We start from the raw sequence: 21157 nt of genomic DNA, 5'->3' as shown, positions 1-21157 counted from the left end.
TTCTTTCTCTCTCTAATCTCCACAGACATTTGAGTGTTATAATTTATATTATACATGTACATATTTGACATTATAATTTGCTGAATTCTTTAGTAAAGTGCAAGATGGAGAAGTTGTGGAACCTTTTTTAAATTAAAGATTCTTCAGTCATTTTTGTCTTAAAATGAGTTTACTTACTGGAGATGAAGAAATTATTGTTAAAATTTGAGGCACTTTTTTCCTTAATAGAAATGGATCTTAACACAAACATACAATCTTCTGTTAATTAGCATTATAATATCCAGGTAGTGGGAACTTCATTTTGACATACATGATTTCATCATTTTATTCCTCACAAAGAAAAAAATTGGGAGTAGATTCAACTTAAAGATAGCCTGGCCAACAACTGTTTCATACATATTTTTATTTAGCAGAGATATTTCTTAAATACAGTATGCCATTCATCTGAACAAATTTCTTCAGAAGGATTTGATGTGGAAATATTTGTCAGCCTGAAAAAGTCATATCTTAGCAACAGGAATGTGATAATGACGGTCATCTTCAGTTAGGAGGAGGACCTTATGCCAATCCCTCTGATATTCATCTGTGTAAGTTTCTAGGAAATCTTTGGTATTAATCTTACACAACCTATAAACTATTATTTTTATTTCAAGAGAATGCCCAAGGAGAAACAGATCAATCTGTGGAGGAGAAAAAATGAAACTCACAATCTATAGAAAAAACAAGTTATAATGTACAATTCATGTAAATTCATAATTAAGATGGTTGATTTGGCTACTTCTTTTCTCATAAACTAGAGCGTATATCTCAGCTTCTGATGCACATGAGCCCATAAAACATGTTGATTCAGGAAAGAAGTAATCCATTTCCCTCTGAACCATACCAAGCCCCTCCCATTTCAAGCAATATATTCTTCAAATTAGATCAGTAAGAATTTGCACTAATTAAGACCTTTAAAAGCAATGAAAAATGTGACAAAATATACAAAGAGAGAGACCTGGAAAAAAAGGTATGACCAATCAAGTTAATATATTTGTGACATATCAGGTATTTTATTTTTAAAATTAACGGGCAAGGTGATCTCCACTTCCACAAAAACACAGAGAACTAAATGTGGCAAAAGCATATTCCCCATATAACACTTTTTATGAATGGAGGCAAATATATGTGTCCCAGGATAACGTTGTAGGAAACAATCTAGGTTAGCCACTAGGACCAAAGGTTTCATCTTCTGAGCTTTTGGACTCATGCTCAAGCCCATCTTCAGGGAATTTCTCTCTACCAGAGTACACGCTGTTCTCTGTGTGGTATTTATATAGTGGCTTTTTAGATGTTGATTGGGGTGTGTTGATGATTGGCTATTAAGTCATTGGCTGTCCAGCCCTTGATAGGGTGGTGATAAATTACCACTCCTGTTGATTGACGAGGGGTCTGTTTCCCAGGCTTCAGTCACTTCCTGGCTGTTTTTGTGCCTGCTCATCCAACAATCTTAGTAGCTGCAAAATTGATTGTTCAAGTTTCTTGAAGATGGGCTCCAGCACAATTCCGAAAGCTCAAAAGACAAAATCTCTGGTCCTGGTGACCGACCCAGGTTGGATCCTACAAATTTTTATGCTTTTATGAAACCTAAAATGTCACTGAGAATAAAAAAGCCTTTTTGCCACTATTGCAAAAAACCCTTTCTCTGGTATCAAAAAAACAAAACTGGAGTATGATCACAAGATGTAGCTTCAGTCCCCTCCATAACTTTTTTCTTCTATATGAAAAATACAAGTAAAAAAAAAACTTGCAAAATAAGCAGAAACAGAAAACGGATCACTTATTAAGCCCTGTGATTTAAAAATATGGCACAAAATCTTAGCCTGCTACTACTTTTCTTGCTCTGGACAGCATAGAAGTAAATCAATTTAAGCCTTCTAAGTTCTTTTTTAATGCCAAAATTTATTAAATTTTGTTTGGCGTTTACCTGATCAAGACCTCTTCTGTCCCCTATTGAATTCAGATGATTCATCATGTAACTTAAAGGGTCCAAAGAAGTATCCCGTCTAAAAAGGTCACTAAAAAAGTTTGGAATGCATTCCTGGTTACTGGCCAAGTATTCATAAGCTTCTATTACTTGATAGAGCATGATGAATTTTATGGCCTCATAGCACTTATGCTCCATGCTTCCACCGGTAAAAAGTGCATTGCAAAAATTCTGTCGTTGAGCTTGATCCTTAATACCACTGATTTCCATCCACTGCAAAAGAGAATAGGATGAGAGAAAATTAGCTTTCGGATCTATGTGAAACAGTTGCTTTATTTTGGCGAAAACATTTTGGGTATCGTATCTACTCATAGCAAAATGGATCTGCATACAAGAGGTAGGCATTAATAGGTGGAGGCACTTGTAAGAAATAACTTGAATGAAGGAGAGGAAAAACCCCTAGAACAGCTGAGTGAGGACTGAGGAATTTGACTGATCATTTTGGGAAAGGGTGAAGACAAAAATGGAGAGAAAAAGAACGGAGTATGACATCCAGAAAGAGGAAATGAATGAACAGCTGGTATTTTAAACAGGAATAGTCCACCAGTTCCTGGAGTGGCTCACAGGTATGAAAGATGCTATGTATAATGCAGTCAATTCATTAAATAATATGTTTAACTCAAAGGAATGTTCTTCAAGGGAGGGTACATATTAGTATGACAAAATTACACCTTTAAGCAGTTTTGACGGGGTAAAAACAACAGTTTTTAACCTCACATAAGGTAAATATATTTGCAGATTGTCAAAATCACAGTGCTTTTCTGAGATACTAAAAGAAATGTTAACTCATGGTTACAGAAATATGCAAGAAATTGAGTATCTTGTAAAGCACAATAATTTTAAAATGCATTCTAAGGCATATTATCAAACTGTTGTTTTTTTTAAAAAATAGCATTTACAATTTTTCCTTCAATATTTATATGCTTCCCCGACCATATACTGATTGGTCAACCTGAGTTTTAGCTACTTATGCTAATGGTAATTACTCTTAATAATAGTTATGGCACCCGTAAGCTTTAGATTTTCGTTTATCCCTTAATATCTGCCCACTTACCTGTCCTTTTAATGCTTCAATACATTTACGTAATTCTCCTAGTGTATTTGAACCTGTATATTGTTGTGATCCAAAGCTGTACTGTTGGATCCAATTACATCCTTGTGAATAAAGAAGTTTTTCAGGGAGCTGAAAAAGAAGAGCACGACTGATTCCTCAGTGGAAAAATTCAACAGGAAATTAGGATGCCCTAAATTATTTACAGATAGTCCTCAACTTATGACCACAATTGAGCCCAAACTTTTGGTCATAACTGGTTGTAGTTGTAAGTTCACATGCGGCTGGACTCAATTTTATGACCATTTTTATAGAGTCACCACAATCATTAAGCTAATCATGTGGTTATTAATACATGGTTATAAGTCTGAATCTAGCTTATCCAATGGGCGTTTTTGCTGGAAAACAGCAAACACTGCAAAACACATTCATGGGACCATGGGACACTGCAATTCCTAATAAATGTGTGCCAGTTACTAAGCATCTGAAATTGGACCTTGAGACTGGTGGTGGTGCATCAGTCATAACTTCAAGGACAGGTCATATCTGTTTTTTGAGTCTGTTGTAACTTGAATATTCATAAATTGAAGACTACCTGTAGATAAAAGCTACAATACAAGTATAGGGATAACAAGTATAATTCATCTATGCCTTCTCATCCTAATGTTTCGAAAAAGAATATTTGCTTCCAAATAAAAGATACTTCCAGATTTCTGAAAAACTGGGAGGCAAGATACATTATTAAGTTCTACTATACCTGAACTCAAAGTTCAAAAGTATATGAAAGTGATCCCACTTTTACAATTGTACCTTTAAAAATCAAAACATTAAAAAAGTCTTTTTTTTCTTTAGATCATCATTTATTTTGTGATTTACCTTTAGTATATCTGTGGCCTTAGTCCATGATGGAAGAGGGAGACCTTGGCTGAATATCTGGAATAGCACAGCTCTTAGCAAACAGTACTTATCTCCACTGACTTGTCTGATATATTTCACGTGGTACCTCCAAAATAATGTTTTGTAAGACTTTGAAAAAATAAAAAGGGGGTGGGTGAGACAAATGACTAGTCAGAGCAATAGTTTAATTGATTAATAGCAATTACATAATTAAGTAATTAGAGAACATATTTACTTGTAAAATGTAGGTCACTTGGCCACATGTGGTCCCCAGGAACCTTTTAGTGGCCTGCATAGCCCCCTTCCCGATAGATGTATTATTTTTTTCTACAAACATAATAGACTTTTTGAGGCAACATTCAAACTAAAATCCAGAATAGCAAAATACCCCATCCATATACTAGATACCAGTTACATAAAAAAGGCTTCAAAAACTGAGCCACGAGCCAATTCAGAAAGGCAGCATTACATTTTCAAAAATGAGGAAAAACAGCTCTGAACCAATACAATTTTAAACAATATTATTAAGTTTGTCCTAGGTAAAGGAATCCAAACTTTAACTGTTACTCCTGATTAGGCTGCATCCAAGCTTACCCCTGTTAATATACTCTTGTTGTTAATGTTAGCATCTGCTAATGATCCCAGGTATAAAAAGATTTATAGTATAGCAAGCGGTCCTTTAACAGCAGGAAAACAAGTGTTTATCAATGTAGCATAATGCTTACCTTTCAAACTGCAGTTAATAACATTTTAAAAATTACACAATTTTCACACCATGATACCAGCTCACAAAACAATTCCCCATTAATTCTCACAAGGTTAATATGCAATAAGTCAGAATGAATTAAACAAAGTAGAAAACAAAACTGCAGAATGGCAACAGAATTGCAGTTAAAATGAGCCCTCTTTGAAAACAAAGAGGATAATCTCAATTTTAATTCAGGGAGACCCTCAGAACATCACTAAAAATAGAGCAAGTTTACTTAATTGTTCATGAAGCTACCTCTACTTATTATTCCCCCAAGGAATCTCATTTTAGGTCATTAAGCTGAAATTACTTTGCAGGAAAGTTTATATCTACTATCTAGCTATATATCTAACAAAATAATGGGAAACAAATATGGGAGGGAAAAAAACATCGTCTTTTGTTTAAAAAAAATAGGGAACTTGGAAAACTGCTCTTTATTCCAAATATTATCATGATAAATTTCTTTAAACCTGTCATTTATTTATTTATATCCAATCTTTATTATTTCTTTACAAATAACTTGAGGTAACGAGCATTTCCCACACACCTTTCCCCCCAACAACCTTGTGAGGTGGGTTGGGTGAGTGTGTGTGACTGGCCCAAAGTCACCCAGCTAACTTTCATGGCTAAGGTGGGATTTGAACTGTCTCCTGCTTTCTAGCCTGGTGCCTTAACCACTAGACCAAATTGGCTCTCTTTATTTCATATGGTACAACTTCCCAAGTCTAAACTTTTACACTGAGCTGAGAGATGCTACATGTCACGTGCAAGCAACAGGATCCACGTGTGAAATGTTCAGGTTGACCACTTTATTCTACCTACAATACAAGAATCTCCCCAGACTGCTTGTCACCTCTTGGGAACAAGTTCCATGGAACTCAGGTGTGTGTTTGTGTGTGTCAGTCCTAGGTCTTTTGCAGCTGTACAACGACTCATAGCTAACTCCCTGCTTAATCCCTCCTCCTTGCCTGGTTGGTAGGTTCCCAACAGTACTTATGCCAGTCACCAAGCATGAATGGGGTACTGAACTTGGGACTCTCCTGTTCTATATTTTTCATATTTTTAATCTACAATGTTAAAACAGCATGTAAACATGCCTACATTTTTCTCCCCATTTTGAAAATAGTTTCGAGGTTAACATATAATTTCATTAGAGAAGACAAGTTTGGGTTATGCAATTCTCAGTTTGATATTTTTCTTCTTATATATTGAGATATCATTGTTGCCCCAATAGAGAAGACATTTTGATTGTCTGGTCATCGAAAAGAACGCCATTTTGTACTTGGCAGCTCACCTCTCTCATTTGTTTTGCCTGCTCTGTTTCTCCTTTCCATTCTTTTGCACAGAAAGCGAGTAAATCAGTTTCGCCCGAAACACTTCGGTTATCTAAACAAAATGTCAAGTATGACTTAATAAAATGAATCTGTTTATATTACTAAAGGTTTTTTTTAGCACACACACACACATGCAGACATAACAATAACACAAATTTTACTTGTGAATATTCTCTGTAGGTATCTGCTGCACCTGAAATCCAAGCAAAAGATCAGCAGTCAGAGCATGTGAAACAATCAAGTTTTCACACAATTTTATAACATTGGGAAAGCTAGCTAGAGGCTTGGGGATGATAGAAAAGTATTTATTTGTGCAACAAAAGGCTGGGTCACAAAGTATGGCATGGTATAGTCTGCTTAATCAATTAACTGAATAAATCAATTTTTTTCCAGTTTCATACAACAGACTAAACCAGGGGTAGGCAACCTTGGCTCTTTTATGACTCGTGGACTTCAACTCCCAGAATTCCTGAGCCAGCTGGCTCAGGAATTCTGGGAGTTGAAGTCCACGAGTCATAAAAGAGCCAAGGTTGCCTACCCCTGGACTAAACCATAAACCAGGGCTTACAAACCAAACTGGCTAGGAGCATATGATGTACTAAACACTGTGGTGGCCTAGTGGTTAGAAAGCAGTATTGTAGGCTAACTCTGCTCACTGCCAGGAGTTCGATTCCTTCGATCCTGACCACCTCAAGGTTGACTCAGCCTTCCATTGCTTCAGGATTGGTAAAATGAGGACCCAGATGTTTGGGGGCAATATGCTGACTCTGTAAACCGCTTAGAGAGGACTGTAAAGAACTATGGGGTGGTATATAAATCTAAGTGCTATTGCTAAACCACAGAGAAGCAAATCACCATGTGGCTTTTGAATTAAATGAGATATCAATATTCATTAACTGTGATAGGTACAGACACTTTCCATATCCAGGAGCGGTATATATTCCCCTCTTTTCCAGGAAACGTTACGAGCACCAAGTCTTCTACTGTACAGCCAGAGGAAATTCTAAGTGGACTTAACTGAACTCCAAGTTTTGTACAAGTGAACTTTTAAGGAAAAATGCTATGACAGATACTTTTCCTCCTCCCCAGATTTTGTCAGTAATCAGTAAGCATGCTTGGCATCTTCAGAACAAAATGCTTGAAAGAATTTAAAAAAACAACAACCAGGAGGCAATGATATGGAACTGCTAGAAACCCAAACAGGAAGTACTCCACAATGAAACATTCTGTTATACTTCTGAGCATCTATTAAATATATTCACACTGTAAGGCTCCAAAAACATTTGACAGGAAACTATAAACAGTATTCTAAAACTGACCTTTTCAGGAGATAAGCTAGGTATGCACACAGTTGCCTACAAAACCAAAGAGCAGTAGCAAAAACTGTCATAGTTAACCCAAATTCTTCCTATGCTGCTCGTAACAGGGAATAGGAGTGGCAGTCAGTTCTGCTTCAAGACTGTACTTCATTTTAGCCTAGAACAGAGAAAGGATTAAGTTTCATGAAATTTATATATTAGGAAATGAAACTTTTTTTTAAAAAAAAGATACAAGGTTTGTCCGCTTTAAACAATAAAAAAAATATGCCCATTTGGGGCCATGATTGCACAACATGCTGTAGCAGGCAGGGGCTGTGAAACGCTTTGGACTGAATCCCCAAAATATGCTTCTGTATACAGATGAGCATAAAAGAAGCATTAAAGCTGCTGTGTCTTTCTCCTGGATTCCAACTATTTTAAAGTGTTCCAAGATCCACTCTAAAGCACTGCAGAGATCATTTAAAAACACAACATCTGAAGCTGAAACTTTGACAAAGTATGGCTGTGTTCATGCCAACTGTATATTATTGCCATGGCTATACAAACCCAACTACTGGTTGTATTTGCAATGAGAAGTCCAGTGTCACATGCAAAAGTAGTACTCTGGTCAGGTTGTTAGCCCAAAATGGCTTAGGCTGTGACCCCAGTATGCCCAGACTCCATAAAGGCATCGAGGCAGGAAGATCATTTTATTATGATTTATTCAGAATGTTCTGATTAAAAAGGATTCCTCTCATGTAAAGAGAGAATTCTGAGACCGAGATTTCAATCCTTTTTATAGTTAGCACATCAAAGGAAACCACAAGAGAAAAGTTGAATGGACAGAACAAAAATAACCCTTCCTTTGCATAGAAAATCAGTTACATGGAGTTGAACATTTTAAATGTGACCACACATATACCATTTGAAATGAGGTTTGAGGAAAGCAGGGGCGTAAAATTTAAGATGTTGATTAGGAAAAAAGTCATAAGGCTGTTTGAAGATCACAGAGAGACTAACCAAATGCCAATTAGCACTAACAAGCTTTCTCTTATCAGAAGACAAACTCCAGAGATCCCATCCTATCCTGAACTGGCGAACCAAGACACTTTTTTATCTTGAAATTTAGGAATGTTATCTTTTAAAAAGAGATAAAAATGAGTCAAATTAAAATACAAAATATACTGTTAGTTAGCAAGTACAATATTACAAAGTCCATCCTGAGTGGCCCTCAAAGTTGATACCCAATCTAATTTGGGACTCCTATGTCATACTAACCCAGAAAGTAGATGCAACCTGAAGCTAGATTTCCTTTTTAATTAGTAGTACAGAGAAAGAAGAACTAGAAACATTTTAAAATAGGGCTATTCTCAAATGGGAAATGAGAGGAGGGAAGGAAAGCTAAGTCTTCCCCTTCCATGGCTCCAACTCTGATCTGGCCACTACACATTTGTTTTGTCTTTATTTTTTCAGTGTAAAAGCACCCAAAATCCAAGAAATGATAACCTGTTAGCCATTGTGAAGTTGGGTGAAGTCTGTTGAAAGATGGCATTCCTTATGCAATTGGGGTAGTCCTCAGTTCCCGTGGCAATCTGGCACTGGATCCCCACTCATTTGTGCTTCTCTTTAGACTGTGTCAGCCGTGTTGTGGTAACCCACTACCAGAATATCTTCCTAGAAAGAATACAGCATTAGGTATATACTGTATATCATGGTAGCCTGGATGACATATCTATACATGAGTAAAATAAGGCAGTCAGGTAAACTTCAGATTTTTTTTAAAGCATTAAGTGTGTAAAATTTAAGATTTTTTTTTAAATGTGACAATTCAGAAAATTAAGGAAAAAGGGAAAATGAGCATGATAAAACAGTGAATACTGAGTAGGACAGCTTCTAAGTAAGCAATCACCTAAATCCCTGTGGACAGTATTTAATTTCCCTCTAGTATCAGAAGTTGTATGGAAGGGAAAAGTGAAAGAAACAAAGGCACAGATAAAGAAAGGAAAGGCTACCTATACCACCTTAAACTTCTGAACAAAAGCTGGGAGATAAATTTAATAAATAACTTGGCCAAACACTTGGCAAGCCAGGAAAGAAAACTGCAATCAGTCTATAGCAAAAACAATCCTGATTCCGGCCATCCAGATAAAGGATTTATCTTCAGCTGAACCTTCCTCAAATATGATGGAGCATTTAGATCAGGGGTCCCCCAACCCCCGGTCTGTGGACTGATACCGGGCCGCGGCATGCCAGCAACCGGTCCGCACAAACAAGCAAAGCCCCATCCGTGGGATGCAGGCAGCACACAAAAGCATGCCCTCTCCAGTCCGTGGAAAAACCTTTCTCCACAGAACCAGTCCCTGCTGCCCAAAAGGTTGGGGACCTCTGATTTAAATCATCTGTTTTTATTCTACCTTTCCATCATATGGAGTAGAGCATTTAAAGTGTGGGCAATTGCTTAATTTACTCCTTTTACCACTTATGCACTACCTAATATCAATAAAGTTCATTACTTTTTTTGGTATTGTTCGTTTATTCTCTTTGATTACATAAAGTGGATTATCACAGGTACCAAGTTTTATGTTTGCCGATGATGGGGTGGAAACCCAGGAAGTCTACATTTAGTGATGGGCAGGTGGAACCAAGGGTCGGCCACAGTTACAGCTATGAACAACCAGAAAAAAAGCAAAATGTTTTGACAGCCCTTCCAACAATTATTTTTCCCCCAAGAATAATATATATTGTGATAAGTAATGCAAGATTAAAAAAAAAATGTTTGAAATTATTACGTTTGATTTGCCTAACATTCAGCTAAGAAGAAGGGATGTGATAATAAGAAATGTCATGACATATGCAGCAGAGGTCAAGGTTAAAAACAACACACTCTCTCTCAAATTGTTATTGCAAAGCAAGACAGATGATTCTAAAAGGGGCCTCACTTTTATGTAGAAAAAAGCCAGATCATAACTTTTGGAATTCTTTCAAATCCCCCTAATACAGGGCTTTTCAACCTTTTCACCTGTTGTACCACTTTCAGGATATGGCAACATCCGAGTACCACCAGTCGCCTAGCAAGGTGTCAAAAACTTGATGACCAAAAAAAAAAAAAAAAAAAAGGAAAAAGTGAAGTACAGGCAGTCCTCGACTTACAACAGTTCGCTTAGTGACTGTTCAAAGTTACATTGGCACTGAAAAAAGTGCACCCCAAGCCACAGCCGAGCAAGACACCTGCCTGCCCGTCTGGCGGCGCTCTTCCTCCTGTCCGAGGTTTTCATTGTTGTGAGCATTTCTGTTGAGGATTGGCAGCGGGGGTGGGGGGGTGTTTGGTTTTTATTCTCCCCCCCCTCTGCTGGGTGGTTGCAGCAGGTTTTGGTCACTTCACATGCCAAGCATCTGAATGTAAATCACAAGACCCTGGAGATGCTGCAACATTCCAGCTGATTGGCGCTTCTTCTGGAGCCTGGCGCTGATCCTGGCACTTCCGCCGAGCCCTGAAGCCCTGCAGCTCCAGCCATCTCTCGCTCAGCCATCTCTCAGCTCATTCCCCTCCCCCGCTACTTTTCTAGGATGGTCGTGTACCACCTGCCAGGTGCCAATGTACCACAGGTGGTACCCACACCACTGGTTAAAAAGCCCTGCCCTAATAGGAGAATCTATTCAGGGAGAGGATTGCAAGAGTGCTGTTGGCAACATTCCAAGCCGCTACCCCACCGTATGTGTTTCCCAACCGTGGCCACTTGAAGATGTGTGGACTTCAACTCCCAGAATTCCTCAGCCAGCCATGCTGGCTCAGGAATTCTGGGAGTTGAAGTCCACGAGTCCTAAAAGAGCCAAGGTTGCCTACCCATGACCTAGTTAATGTAGCTGATCTTTTACATCTGTGTCTCCCAACCTTGGCCACTTGAAGATGTGTGGACTTCAGCTTTGCTGCCTGGGGAATTCTGGGAGTTGAAGTCCACACATCTTCAAGTGACCAAGGTTGGGAAACACTAGTCTAATGAATAGTGCAACCTCTCCATAAATCTGGCTAATTTTTGAACATGAAAATTTTGCTGGATTCTTCCATGCAGTCTGCATTCCTTCTGTGAGCTCATAGACAGGTCATCGATAATTACTGAATATCTTTGCCGTTCCTTATCTCTTTAATATAAAAGTCAATTTATCTAGTCTTAATTGCTAAACTATGTCCCCTCTTTGCATGCCACAACTACTCTCCCATGATATATATCCCCTTGAGCTGAAATTATGTAAATGAATAGCAAATGCAAGGTTTACACTTGAATGTAGGACAGGAATTCACAAATTGCATGTCTCCATAAACTGCAAAATTCTCAAGGACACTAGTTCCAGATGGATTTATAACTCTCCCCTTCAAAGAGGAATGCATGCTCAAACTGTTAGAATAACAACCAACTTGACTGGTTATCACAGTTCTCAGTATCCTGCATTACAGAATGTTCTCTTTCCTGGCATAGAGGAATAGATTCCTTCCTAAATCCCTAGCTTATTCCTTACAACCTTAAGATAATTATTTGTTAATGGTCCAGTGTGTATATACTATATATCCTTACCTTCAGTCATTGTAATCTTATATAAGAGCTTGTTAAGGCACTCTCTAGTGTTCTTTATTCTTTTTAGCAGTATATCAGTGACTCACTGCAATGTGCTAGCTTCAGTAAAATTATTGTTGGATCCTCTTTAATTATTAGTATTTTTTTCCACTGCATTTGGCAGACCCAATTTGGCCTCATTCTATTCTATTTTTGGAAAATTAACTTAACAAACTGAAAGAGTCCTGATCCCTTTTAAATAATTTCTTTCTAATTTTGTGTTGGTTCAGAAAGCAAAAAAGACATCCAGGTCTGAACACAGAACCATATAGTTGAGTAGCCATCAAGTCCACTGCTAAATGCATTTTTCCTGACAGATGAGTGTTTAGTCCCTGTTGGAATGCCTATGGAGATTCTCAGTCATCCAGGTCATGGGTGTTGCAAAGATGAGGCATGAGACAACTGGACTTTCTTGTTTTTCTCTGAAGACATTTCACTTCTCATCCAAGAAGCTTCTTCAGCTTTGACTGGATGGTAGGGGAAGGGAACGATTTATACCCCTTGCAGACAGCTGGTCATTTGCATTCATTTAGAGAGTCATTAAGGCCACCTATGTCGTCAGGGTCACCTGAGCAGTGCAAATGGGTGTGGAACCGTCTTGGAAATGTTGAAAGGACTGTGTTGTAGACTGGTGATAGATGATGTTGTATTCCTCCCCTCGCCGTTGAGAGAGGGCTGTTCAATTTTGACATAGATGCCTCTTTGACCCCTCTTTCAAACCAGTGGTCCTCTCTGTCCAAAATGTGCATTTTGCTACCTTCAAAAGAATGACCTCTGTCTTTTAAATACAGATGGACTGCTGAATCTTGTCCCGATAAGTTTGTTCTCCTATGTTGTGCCATGCGTTTATGAAATGATTGTTTTGTTTCCCCAACGTACAGATCTGCACACGGTACTGCACATACCACATTGCTCAGTTTGCGTCTGGCTGTTTTATCCTTGGGGTGGACAGGTTTCTGCCTTAGTGTATTCTTGGGTTTGAAGTGTGCACGTAAGTTGTGTTGGCTGATGATCCTCCTGAGTTCTCCCGATATTCCTGCAATGTACGGAATGACTATGTTGCTTCATTTATTGTTTTCTTCTCTGTGTGTCATGGAGTAGCTCCTGCTGGGTCTCTTTTGGATTTGATGAAGGCCCACTTGGGATAGCCACAAGTTCTGAGGGCTTCCTTGATGTGGTTTTGTTCTTTCTCTTTCCCCTCTTTGCTGGTAGGTAGGCCTTCAGCTCAGTTGTATAGGGTTCGGATAACTCCCATTTTGTGCTCCAGTGGGTGGTGAGAATCAAAGCGTAAACACTGATCTCTGTGTGGGGTTTTTCATAGGGTGTTTGGATAGAGACTGGAGAAGAGCTCACCATGAGCAACAGAGAAAGGGGCTTCATTTCACTGGATCAACCTAGTGGCCTACACGTTTAAGGGCAGGCAAATCTTACAGCTAAGAATCTAAATTGGGAAAAGGAAAAGGAAAAGACAAAAAAAAGTCTGCCTACAAACTGAACACAGCAAGGAAGAAACAACTACCCAGAAATATGGAGCCCTAGAGGAGGCGTGATGGCAGCATGTCACTGGGAGAACAGAAGAACTGAAAAAAACCATCCCTGCCACTGGAGCTTAACAATCAATTTCCTACCCTCCCTCTGGAAGAAGACATGCAGACATCTGAAGAAGAGTCTTCTGTTCCAGTGACAGAAAGAAAAGTAGCTCAGTGTCACAGAGAAGAGGAGTCTGCTGGGTGCCGCAAAGAGGAAAAGGAATGTGATGGTGATGATTGGTCACTCACTCCTCAGAGGTCGAGAATCAGCCATCTGCGGACTAGACAAGCTATCAAGTTGTCTCTCAGGTGCAAAGATCCAAGAACATGATACAGAGGCTTACACTTGAGTATAAGCCAAGAAGAAATGGGTGGAAGCTCATGCAACATGGAAACAAGGAGGAATTTCCACACAGTAAAACTATTAAGCAATGGAACAGCTTGCTTCCTGGAGTTAAGGGTGCTCCCTTGCTGGAGGTTTTCAGCCATTTGTCCAAGGGTACTAGGACTCCTGCCTTAGGCAGGGGATTGGAATAGAAGGACTCCAAGGTCCCTTTCAACCCCTACGGTTTTGATTCATGGATCCAATCTGGGTTGGTCACCAGGACCAGAGAATTAATCTTCTGAACTTTCGCATTCGCGCTGGAGTCTGTCCTCAGGGAACTTCTCTCTCCCAGAATGTGTTTAACCTAACACTACGTGCTGCATTTTGGAGGTGTAGAGAATAGGTTTTGAACGTCTATCAGATCCTATCATATTCTGCTCAGTCTTCTCTTGCTAGCACTAAACATTCCCAGCTCTGTTCATTTCTATTCCTAGTTTTAAACCCCATCATCTTTTTTCTGTTGTTGCTCTGTCTGATTCTGTGTACAATACAGTACTCAAGGTATGGCCTGACCAACAAAAACAAAGATGAACCACTATTTCTTAGAATTTGGAAACTACATTTCTGTTCATGCAGCCAAAATTGCATTTATTTTTTCTACACTCCTATCGCATGAGATATCTCCCATTCTATTTCTGTGCATTTGATTTTGTTCCACAAAGGGCATTTTTTCATTTTCTGTTCATTTTCTGTTACTTTATACATTACTCTATCAAACCATATATAAATTATTATAGGATATTATCTACTTCATGTGTCATGCTCAACTGCAAATACGATAATGATTCCCTTTACCTCTCCATACAAGCAATTAATAAACACGTTTAAGATATGGAGTCCATGATTGAATGTGATGGACACTTTTGAATATGTCACTCCAATTTGATAGCATACTTTTGATCAACATACTCTCTGGGGAAGAATTTTCAGCCAATGATTGTCTGCTTTATTGCAATTTCCTCCACCCACTTAACTTGAGATATACCTCTCAATGATAAAAGGAACTCAAAAAGAATTGTAAATGAGCCTGGACTTTGGATGCAGAATTTCAGCAACATGGGCAGAACCAACAACAGCTGATTTCATTTCTTTGTGTTTGCATGCCACACCCATACCAAGTGTGGTTTTGTTAAAAACTGCACAGCTATTTCAAATTTGCAACTCAACATCCACAGGCCTCAAAGCTGCTCTTTTGCTTCACAATTTTAACCTTAATATTTTCTTGATGGAAAACACTTCCTTTCCTCAACAACACGAGTACAAATGCCAAGAGATAATATCTGAAAAATGCTGTAAAGCTTCTTCCTTACAAAACATTAGGAAAAGAACAGAATTAAGGCAAAACTTTGAAGAAATCTTTTGAATTTTCATATGGAAGAACTACAGCTTAGTGGCCATATAATCATGGTTGCATGGACCCAGATTGTTGGGGGCAATTAGGCTGACTTTGTAATAATGCCACTTGGGGTGTGTGTGTGTGAAAGCCCTAATAAGCAGGCATATACATAGAATGAAGGCTACTGCTAAACTTGTAAGCCGCCCTGAGTCTTCGGAGAAGGGTGGGATATAAATGGAATTAAAAATATATATATACTGTAAATGGTTCCATTTTAATCCTCAGCACTTGCAACTAAATTACCCAAATAGCCGCATGGGTTCTTAGGAATCTGTTCTGCTGCCAGAAAAGAGAGTACTTGCCTAGACAAGGCTTCTTTGCACATTAATTCAGAATTCTCAAACATGGATTCTCATGTAAATGGCATCAGCCAACAGGCTTGTAGGGATTTTAAGGTTTGCAGAAAAGCAAATATTTCAAACAACCAAGCCTAAAGAGGAAGGGAGGCAGCTGACCCTGGAGACTGAATATGTCCAATGTGTCCAATGAATAGGCACAATGACCAGTGGACTAAATATGACCAAAGGACTGTTGAGAAGGGAGAAAGGAAAGGAGAAATCAAGGATGAATGTCAAAAAGTATCCAGAAAAAATGTGCAGTTCACTGGTGATTGGAAAAGGAGTATGGCACCTTGCAATTTTGTGTTATAAAATAGCCTCATGTTTTTTGGAATAAAGTTTGGTGGAATATACAGAAGATTCTTAAATGGAGGTTAAAGTTTTGTTTGCAATCTTTTTTTTTGTTTGGAATAATTATAGATGTGGCACTGGAAGAGGAACTGCCGATTACAGAAGAGTTGACTTTAAAGTTTTCTGATTTGGTTGAGGTGGCGAAGATTTTGGTTAATGTGAAAGATTATCTGTAAGAACGTTATATCATGGAATGGACAAAATGGATGGAGTTTATTTAGGATAAGTATAGGGTTAAGAAGTATTATGTAGTATTTGAATAACTCTTTTTTCCTTTTTTTTCTTTTTCTTTTTTTCTTTCTATCTTGGGGTTTTTTTTCTTTTTTTTTTGTTTTTAATATATATTTAATATTATTAAGGTTTGTTTTATCCTATATAAGTTAGAGAGTGTTTCTTTTTCTATCTTAGTTTTTTATATATATTTAATATTGCTAAGGTTTGTTTTATCCTATATAAGCTAGAGAGTGATGGATTTTAGAATTTATAGTTGTTAGTATATGGTTGTTTATGTTTGCTTTTTTTTATATATATACCTTGTATTTAGCTCTGGGAAGTCGGGGGGGAGGGGGGGAGGTAGGGGGGGGAGGAGGGAGGGGGAAGGGGGGTTTTTTAAAGGAAAATTGTATCTTAAAACTTTTCAATAAAAAAAAAATAGCCTCATGTTCTAAATCTATCCTGTTCCGAAGAAATCCATCTCTAATATCTTGTTATAAAAGTGAGAGGTCAGGCTTTACATTCTTTTGCCAGAACTCAACACATCTTCCACTCTCCTAAGCTAAGGAAAAGCTCTCCCCCTTGTATACTAATGGAAAAAAAAACACGATTTCAAACCATTTCACACTGATCAATTTTTGAACTGTGAATTTCCCTCTGTAGTGGAATGGAAGGAACAGAATTTCATTTTAAAAAAAGGGGGGTGCTAGGTTCTGGACCCAGTGCTCATCAACATCTTCATCAATGATTTGGATCAGGGGATAGATGGGCAACTCATCAAATTTGCAGATGACACTAAGCTGGCAGAAATAGCCAACACTCCAGAAGATAGGCTTAAGATATAGAAGGATCTTGACAGACCTGAACATTGGGCACTATCTAACAAAATGAAATTCAATGTGAAAAAAGCAAGGTTCTACATTTAGGCAAGAAAAAACAAATGCATAGGTATAGTATAGGTGGTATTTTGCTCAATAGAAGTAACTGTGAGAGGGATCTTGGAGTCCTAGTGGACAATCACTTAAATATGAGCCGGCGGTGTGCTGCAGCTGCCAAAAAAGCCATTAACAGAGGGATAGAATCAAGATCACGTGAAGTGTTAATACCACTTTACAATGCCTTGGTAAGGCCATACTTGGAATACTGCATCCAGTTTTGGTCACCACAATGTAAAAAAGATATTGAGACTCTAGAAAGAGTACAGAGAAGAGCAACAAAGATGATTAGGGGACTGGAGGCTAAAACATATAGGGAACGGTTGCTGGAATTGGATATGTCTAGTTTAATGAAGAGAAGGACGAAGACATGATAGGAGTGTTCCAATATTTTAGTGGTTGCCACAAAGAAGAGGGAGTCGAACTATTCTCCAAAGCACCTGAAGGCAGGACAACTTAACCAGAGAGAGAAGCAACCTAGAACTCCTGACAGTTAGAACAATTAATCAGTGGAACAACCTGCCTCCAGAAGCTGTGAATGCTGCAACACTGGAAGTTTTTAAGAAGAGACTGGACAGCCATTTGTCTGAAATGGTATAGGGTTTTCTGCCTGAGCAGGGGGTTGGACTAGATGACCTCCAAGGTCCCTTCCAACTTTACTATTATTATTGTTATTGTTGTTAAAATGTGCCAGAGTGCTCACAGAAAAAAATGACAATGGTTATCTTAACAAGCCCAAGACTACCGGCGCGATCTAAAGACCTACCTGTTTGAACAAGCCGGACTGGCCTGATGGGTGATGGGTTTGGGTTTTATTGCTTTTTATGTATTTTAACTTATTGTTATAGTTTTTGAGCATCTTGTTTAATCTCTTTTAATTTTTGTATTCTTGTCTTTTAACATGTATTGCCCCGTTCACCGCCCTGAGTCCTTCTGGAGAAGGGCAGTATACAAATAAAATTATTATTATTATTATTATTATTATTATTATTATTATTATTATTATTATTATTATTATTATTATTATTATTAGTAGTAGTAGTAGTAGTAGTAGTATTATTATATTATTAGTATTAGTATTATCAGTATTATTATTACTACTGATGCTATCTTGCTACCTGTTCTCTCTCTCTCTCTCTCTCTCTCTCTCTCTCTCTCTCTCTCACACACACACACACACACACACACACACACACACACACCAGATTCCTTAGGAGTCTGAAATGACTGGAAAAAAACATTTTTTTAAAAAAATCTATCATAGCTGAGCTATGATGGACTCCAGAAGATGGTAGAGGACAGGAAGGCCTGGAGGAACATTGTCCATAGGGTCGCGATGGGTCGGACACGACTTCGCAACTAACAACAACAACAACAATCATAGCTGATGCTCATGAAAGAGATTTATCTTACCAGCAGAAGTAAAACTCCTACACTGCATGAATAGCCTTCCCTTGCCCAGTCTGTTCCCATGGCTGTTGGCTATTCCTGTTGGGAACCTTGGGGGCTTTCCCTTTATGGGAGCCTGCTCTAAACCCGAGTGATAACCTTCCTGCTGCAGGTCGCCAAATTTGTACCCTGCAGAAGGACACGTTAGTTCAGGGGTCTTCAAACTTGGCCCTTTTATGACTTGTGGACTTCAACTCCCAGAATTCCTCAGCCAGCTTATACTATCATATACTTTGGCAACCAACATAGTATCTTTGTGCGCCATAGGACACACAATAACCAAAGTAAATGTGTAACTCATTCAATTAAATTGAAATAAAATAATCTAGGGTTACCATCAGCAGCAGGTTTCTGTATTGTGAACAGTACCAGTACAGCACTGAATAAATGCCACATTTACATTTTGAGGGTAATAACCAATGAGGTCTCTTATGTTTTAAGCCAGGGGTCTTCAAACTTGGCAACTTTAAGACTTGTGGACTTTAACTCCCAGAATTCCTGGCTGAGGAATTCTGGGACTTGAAGTCCACAAGTCATAAAAGGGCCCAGTTTGAAGACCCCTGCGTTAGTTGGTAGGTTCAGATGGGGCAGGCAACCGCCCACCGGTGGAGCTGAGGGGTGCGAAGGGGAGGCGTTATCATAGACATTAGCAGCGTTGGTTGTTTTTCTCCTCCTTGGGTTTTGGGGAAGAGTTGACCGATCTTGTCGTTGCACATATATGGACCTTATCACGGCATTCAATCACGAAGCCCCGACCACAGCCTTTCAGCTTGCCTTGCAAAGCCAACGCAGTCGACTTCCTCTCCTCCTCCTCCTCCTCCTCCTCCTCTCTCAGCCTGAGCTCTCAACAGCTCATTTTTCCGGGCTCCGGAACAGGGCGATTTGAGAAGTCAGCAAAGAAAGCCAGAAGAACCGGCGTAGGGGAAGCAAACCGCCCCCCTCCCCTCCCGCACAAGCCCCATACACACGTGCACGCCGCCGAAGGTTGCAACCTGCGTCTCGGGCGATAGCGAAAGACAAGACCTTAGGTCGGAAGAGCCGACCCTCCTCCACAAGTGACCCGAGCGGTGCAGGTCATTGAACGGCAGCCGCACTGCCCACGTGAACTCGGGGCGCCGAGCACGAAGGAAAAGGGGACGAGGGGGCAGAGCCCCGACTCCGCTACGCCGTTCCCACCACCCACCACTCCCCCGCCGCCGCCGCCGCCCGCCTTCCTACCGGCGAGCCGTCCCAAAGGGCGCCAAGCGAAGAGCGCTGCGCTGGAGTGGCTTCACCTAGCGCAGGGGTCTTCAAACTTGGCCCTTTTATGACTTGTGGACTTCAACTCCCAGAATTCCTCAGTCAGCTTTGCTGGCTGAGGAATTCTGGGAGTTGAAGTCCACAAGTCATAAAAGGGCCAAGTTTGAAGACCCCTGACCTAGCGTCTCGACCGCGCTTTTTTCCCCCCCTCTGGCTTGGCCTGCGGAGGGCCGGGGAGAAGCCTGGCGACGAAGGGCCGGTGCTTACCACTCCGCGGCTGAGCCTGTTTCCAAGGGCGGCGGCTGAGGCGCGCTGGCGAGGCTGGGGAAGGCGAAGGCGGCGGCGAAGGCGGTGCCTCGGCCCCTCTGGCTGACGGACCGCGCCAGCGGCCACGCCTCCCTCGCATGTCCTCGGGAGAGCGGGCGGGCCGCTCTGAAAGCGAAGCGGCCTGTTTTGTGTGTGTGTGTGTGTGTGTGTGTGGTTTTTTTTTTGTTTTGTTATTTTTAAACAGAAGGGAAGGAGAATATTTGTAGCTGAGGGTTGAAATGAAGGGGGAGGTTCCTTGGTGTTCTCTGAGCTTATTTGTTTCCTTGCAGACGTTTCTTTACCCAAACTAGGTAACACCATCAGTGCTACCGGTAGAAAGGAGTGCTGCTTGATGTCGGTTTATATCAGGGGTGTCAAACTCAATTTCATTGAGGGCCGCATCAGCATTGCGGTTGCCCTCAAGGGGCTGGGTGGGCGTGGCCAGGGTGGGTGTGGCCTATTGGGTGGGCGTGGCTAGAGTGCGTATGGCCTACTGGGTGGGCGTGGTCAGTTCTACATCATTTGCATCAAGGGTGCCTATGGGGGCCTGGGCAGGAGTGGGACAGATCTGAGGGTCTCTGGCAGAAGGAGGGTCTCTGGGCCAGGGCCAAGGCAGTGGGGGCCGTTCCTTCACTGTTTCCAGGATGGCTTCGCGGGCCACATGAAATCACTTTGCAGGCCGGATCTGCTCCCCCCCCCCCCGGGCCTTGTATTTGACATGTCTGGTTTATAGTCTGGTGTCTTTCCTGTCTGGGGTGTCGTGGGGGGGGACGGCGGTCTTAGGGATTCTTTGGTTGGGCTATTTAGTAATGGCTCTGTGACAGTTTCTTGATTGGAGTATTGCTTACTTGCTTACCTTCAGACCAACAGTCGAGTCAATACCCCGATCAAGAAACTGCCCCAGAGCCATTAATAAAGAGCCCAACCAAAGAATCCCTAAGACCGCCCCCACCCCAGACAGGCAAGACACTAGAACGTAAACCAACAGCAAGGCCTCCTCAGGGTACCGTCAGCTAGGCAATGTCGGCTGGTGACCCCCAGGGGGAGGGCCT

General features: G+C 40.3%; 1 protein-coding gene across 4 annotated transcripts; it reads right to left on the bottom strand.

Annotated features, from left to right (window-relative positions):
* Positions 1 to 399: 399 nt before the first annotated feature.
* OTULINL (OTU deubiquitinase with linear linkage specificity like) lies at positions 400 to 20144 on the bottom strand. 4 transcript variants are annotated; one of them, XM_083358379.1, is made up of 10 exons: positions 19978 to 20075; positions 19779 to 19834; positions 8861 to 9028; positions 7376 to 7532; positions 6218 to 6249; positions 6017 to 6108; positions 3954 to 4103; positions 3081 to 3209; positions 1967 to 2239; positions 400 to 680 (listed from the first exon to the last, which is right to left on the bottom strand). In XM_083358379.1, the coding sequence occupies exons 4-10, from the start codon at positions 7444 to 7446 to the stop codon at positions 501 to 503; spliced, it is 927 nt and encodes a 308-aa protein (XP_083214505.1). In that variant the 5' UTR covers positions 7447 to 7532; positions 8861 to 9028; positions 19779 to 19834; positions 19978 to 20075; the 3' UTR covers positions 400 to 500. The 4 variants fall into 4 exon arrangements, with proteins under 4 accessions (XP_083214505.1, XP_083214504.1, XP_083214506.1 ...); XM_083358378.1 differs by lacking the exon at positions 19779 to 19834 and having other exon boundaries at positions 20067 to 20144; XM_083358380.1 differs by lacking the exons at positions 19779 to 19834; positions 19978 to 20075 and adding an exon at positions 9927 to 9944.
* Positions 20145 to 21157: the final 1013 nt, after the last annotated feature.

This window comes from Vipera ursinii, assembly GCF_947247035.1.
Source record: "Vipera ursinii genome assembly, chromosome: 3".
NCBI classification, from domain to species: domain Eukaryota; kingdom Metazoa; phylum Chordata; class Lepidosauria; order Squamata; family Viperidae; genus Vipera; species Vipera ursinii.
Note: the sequence above shows the minus strand (reverse complement) of the source record. Positions and strands in the feature narration are given on the sequence as shown.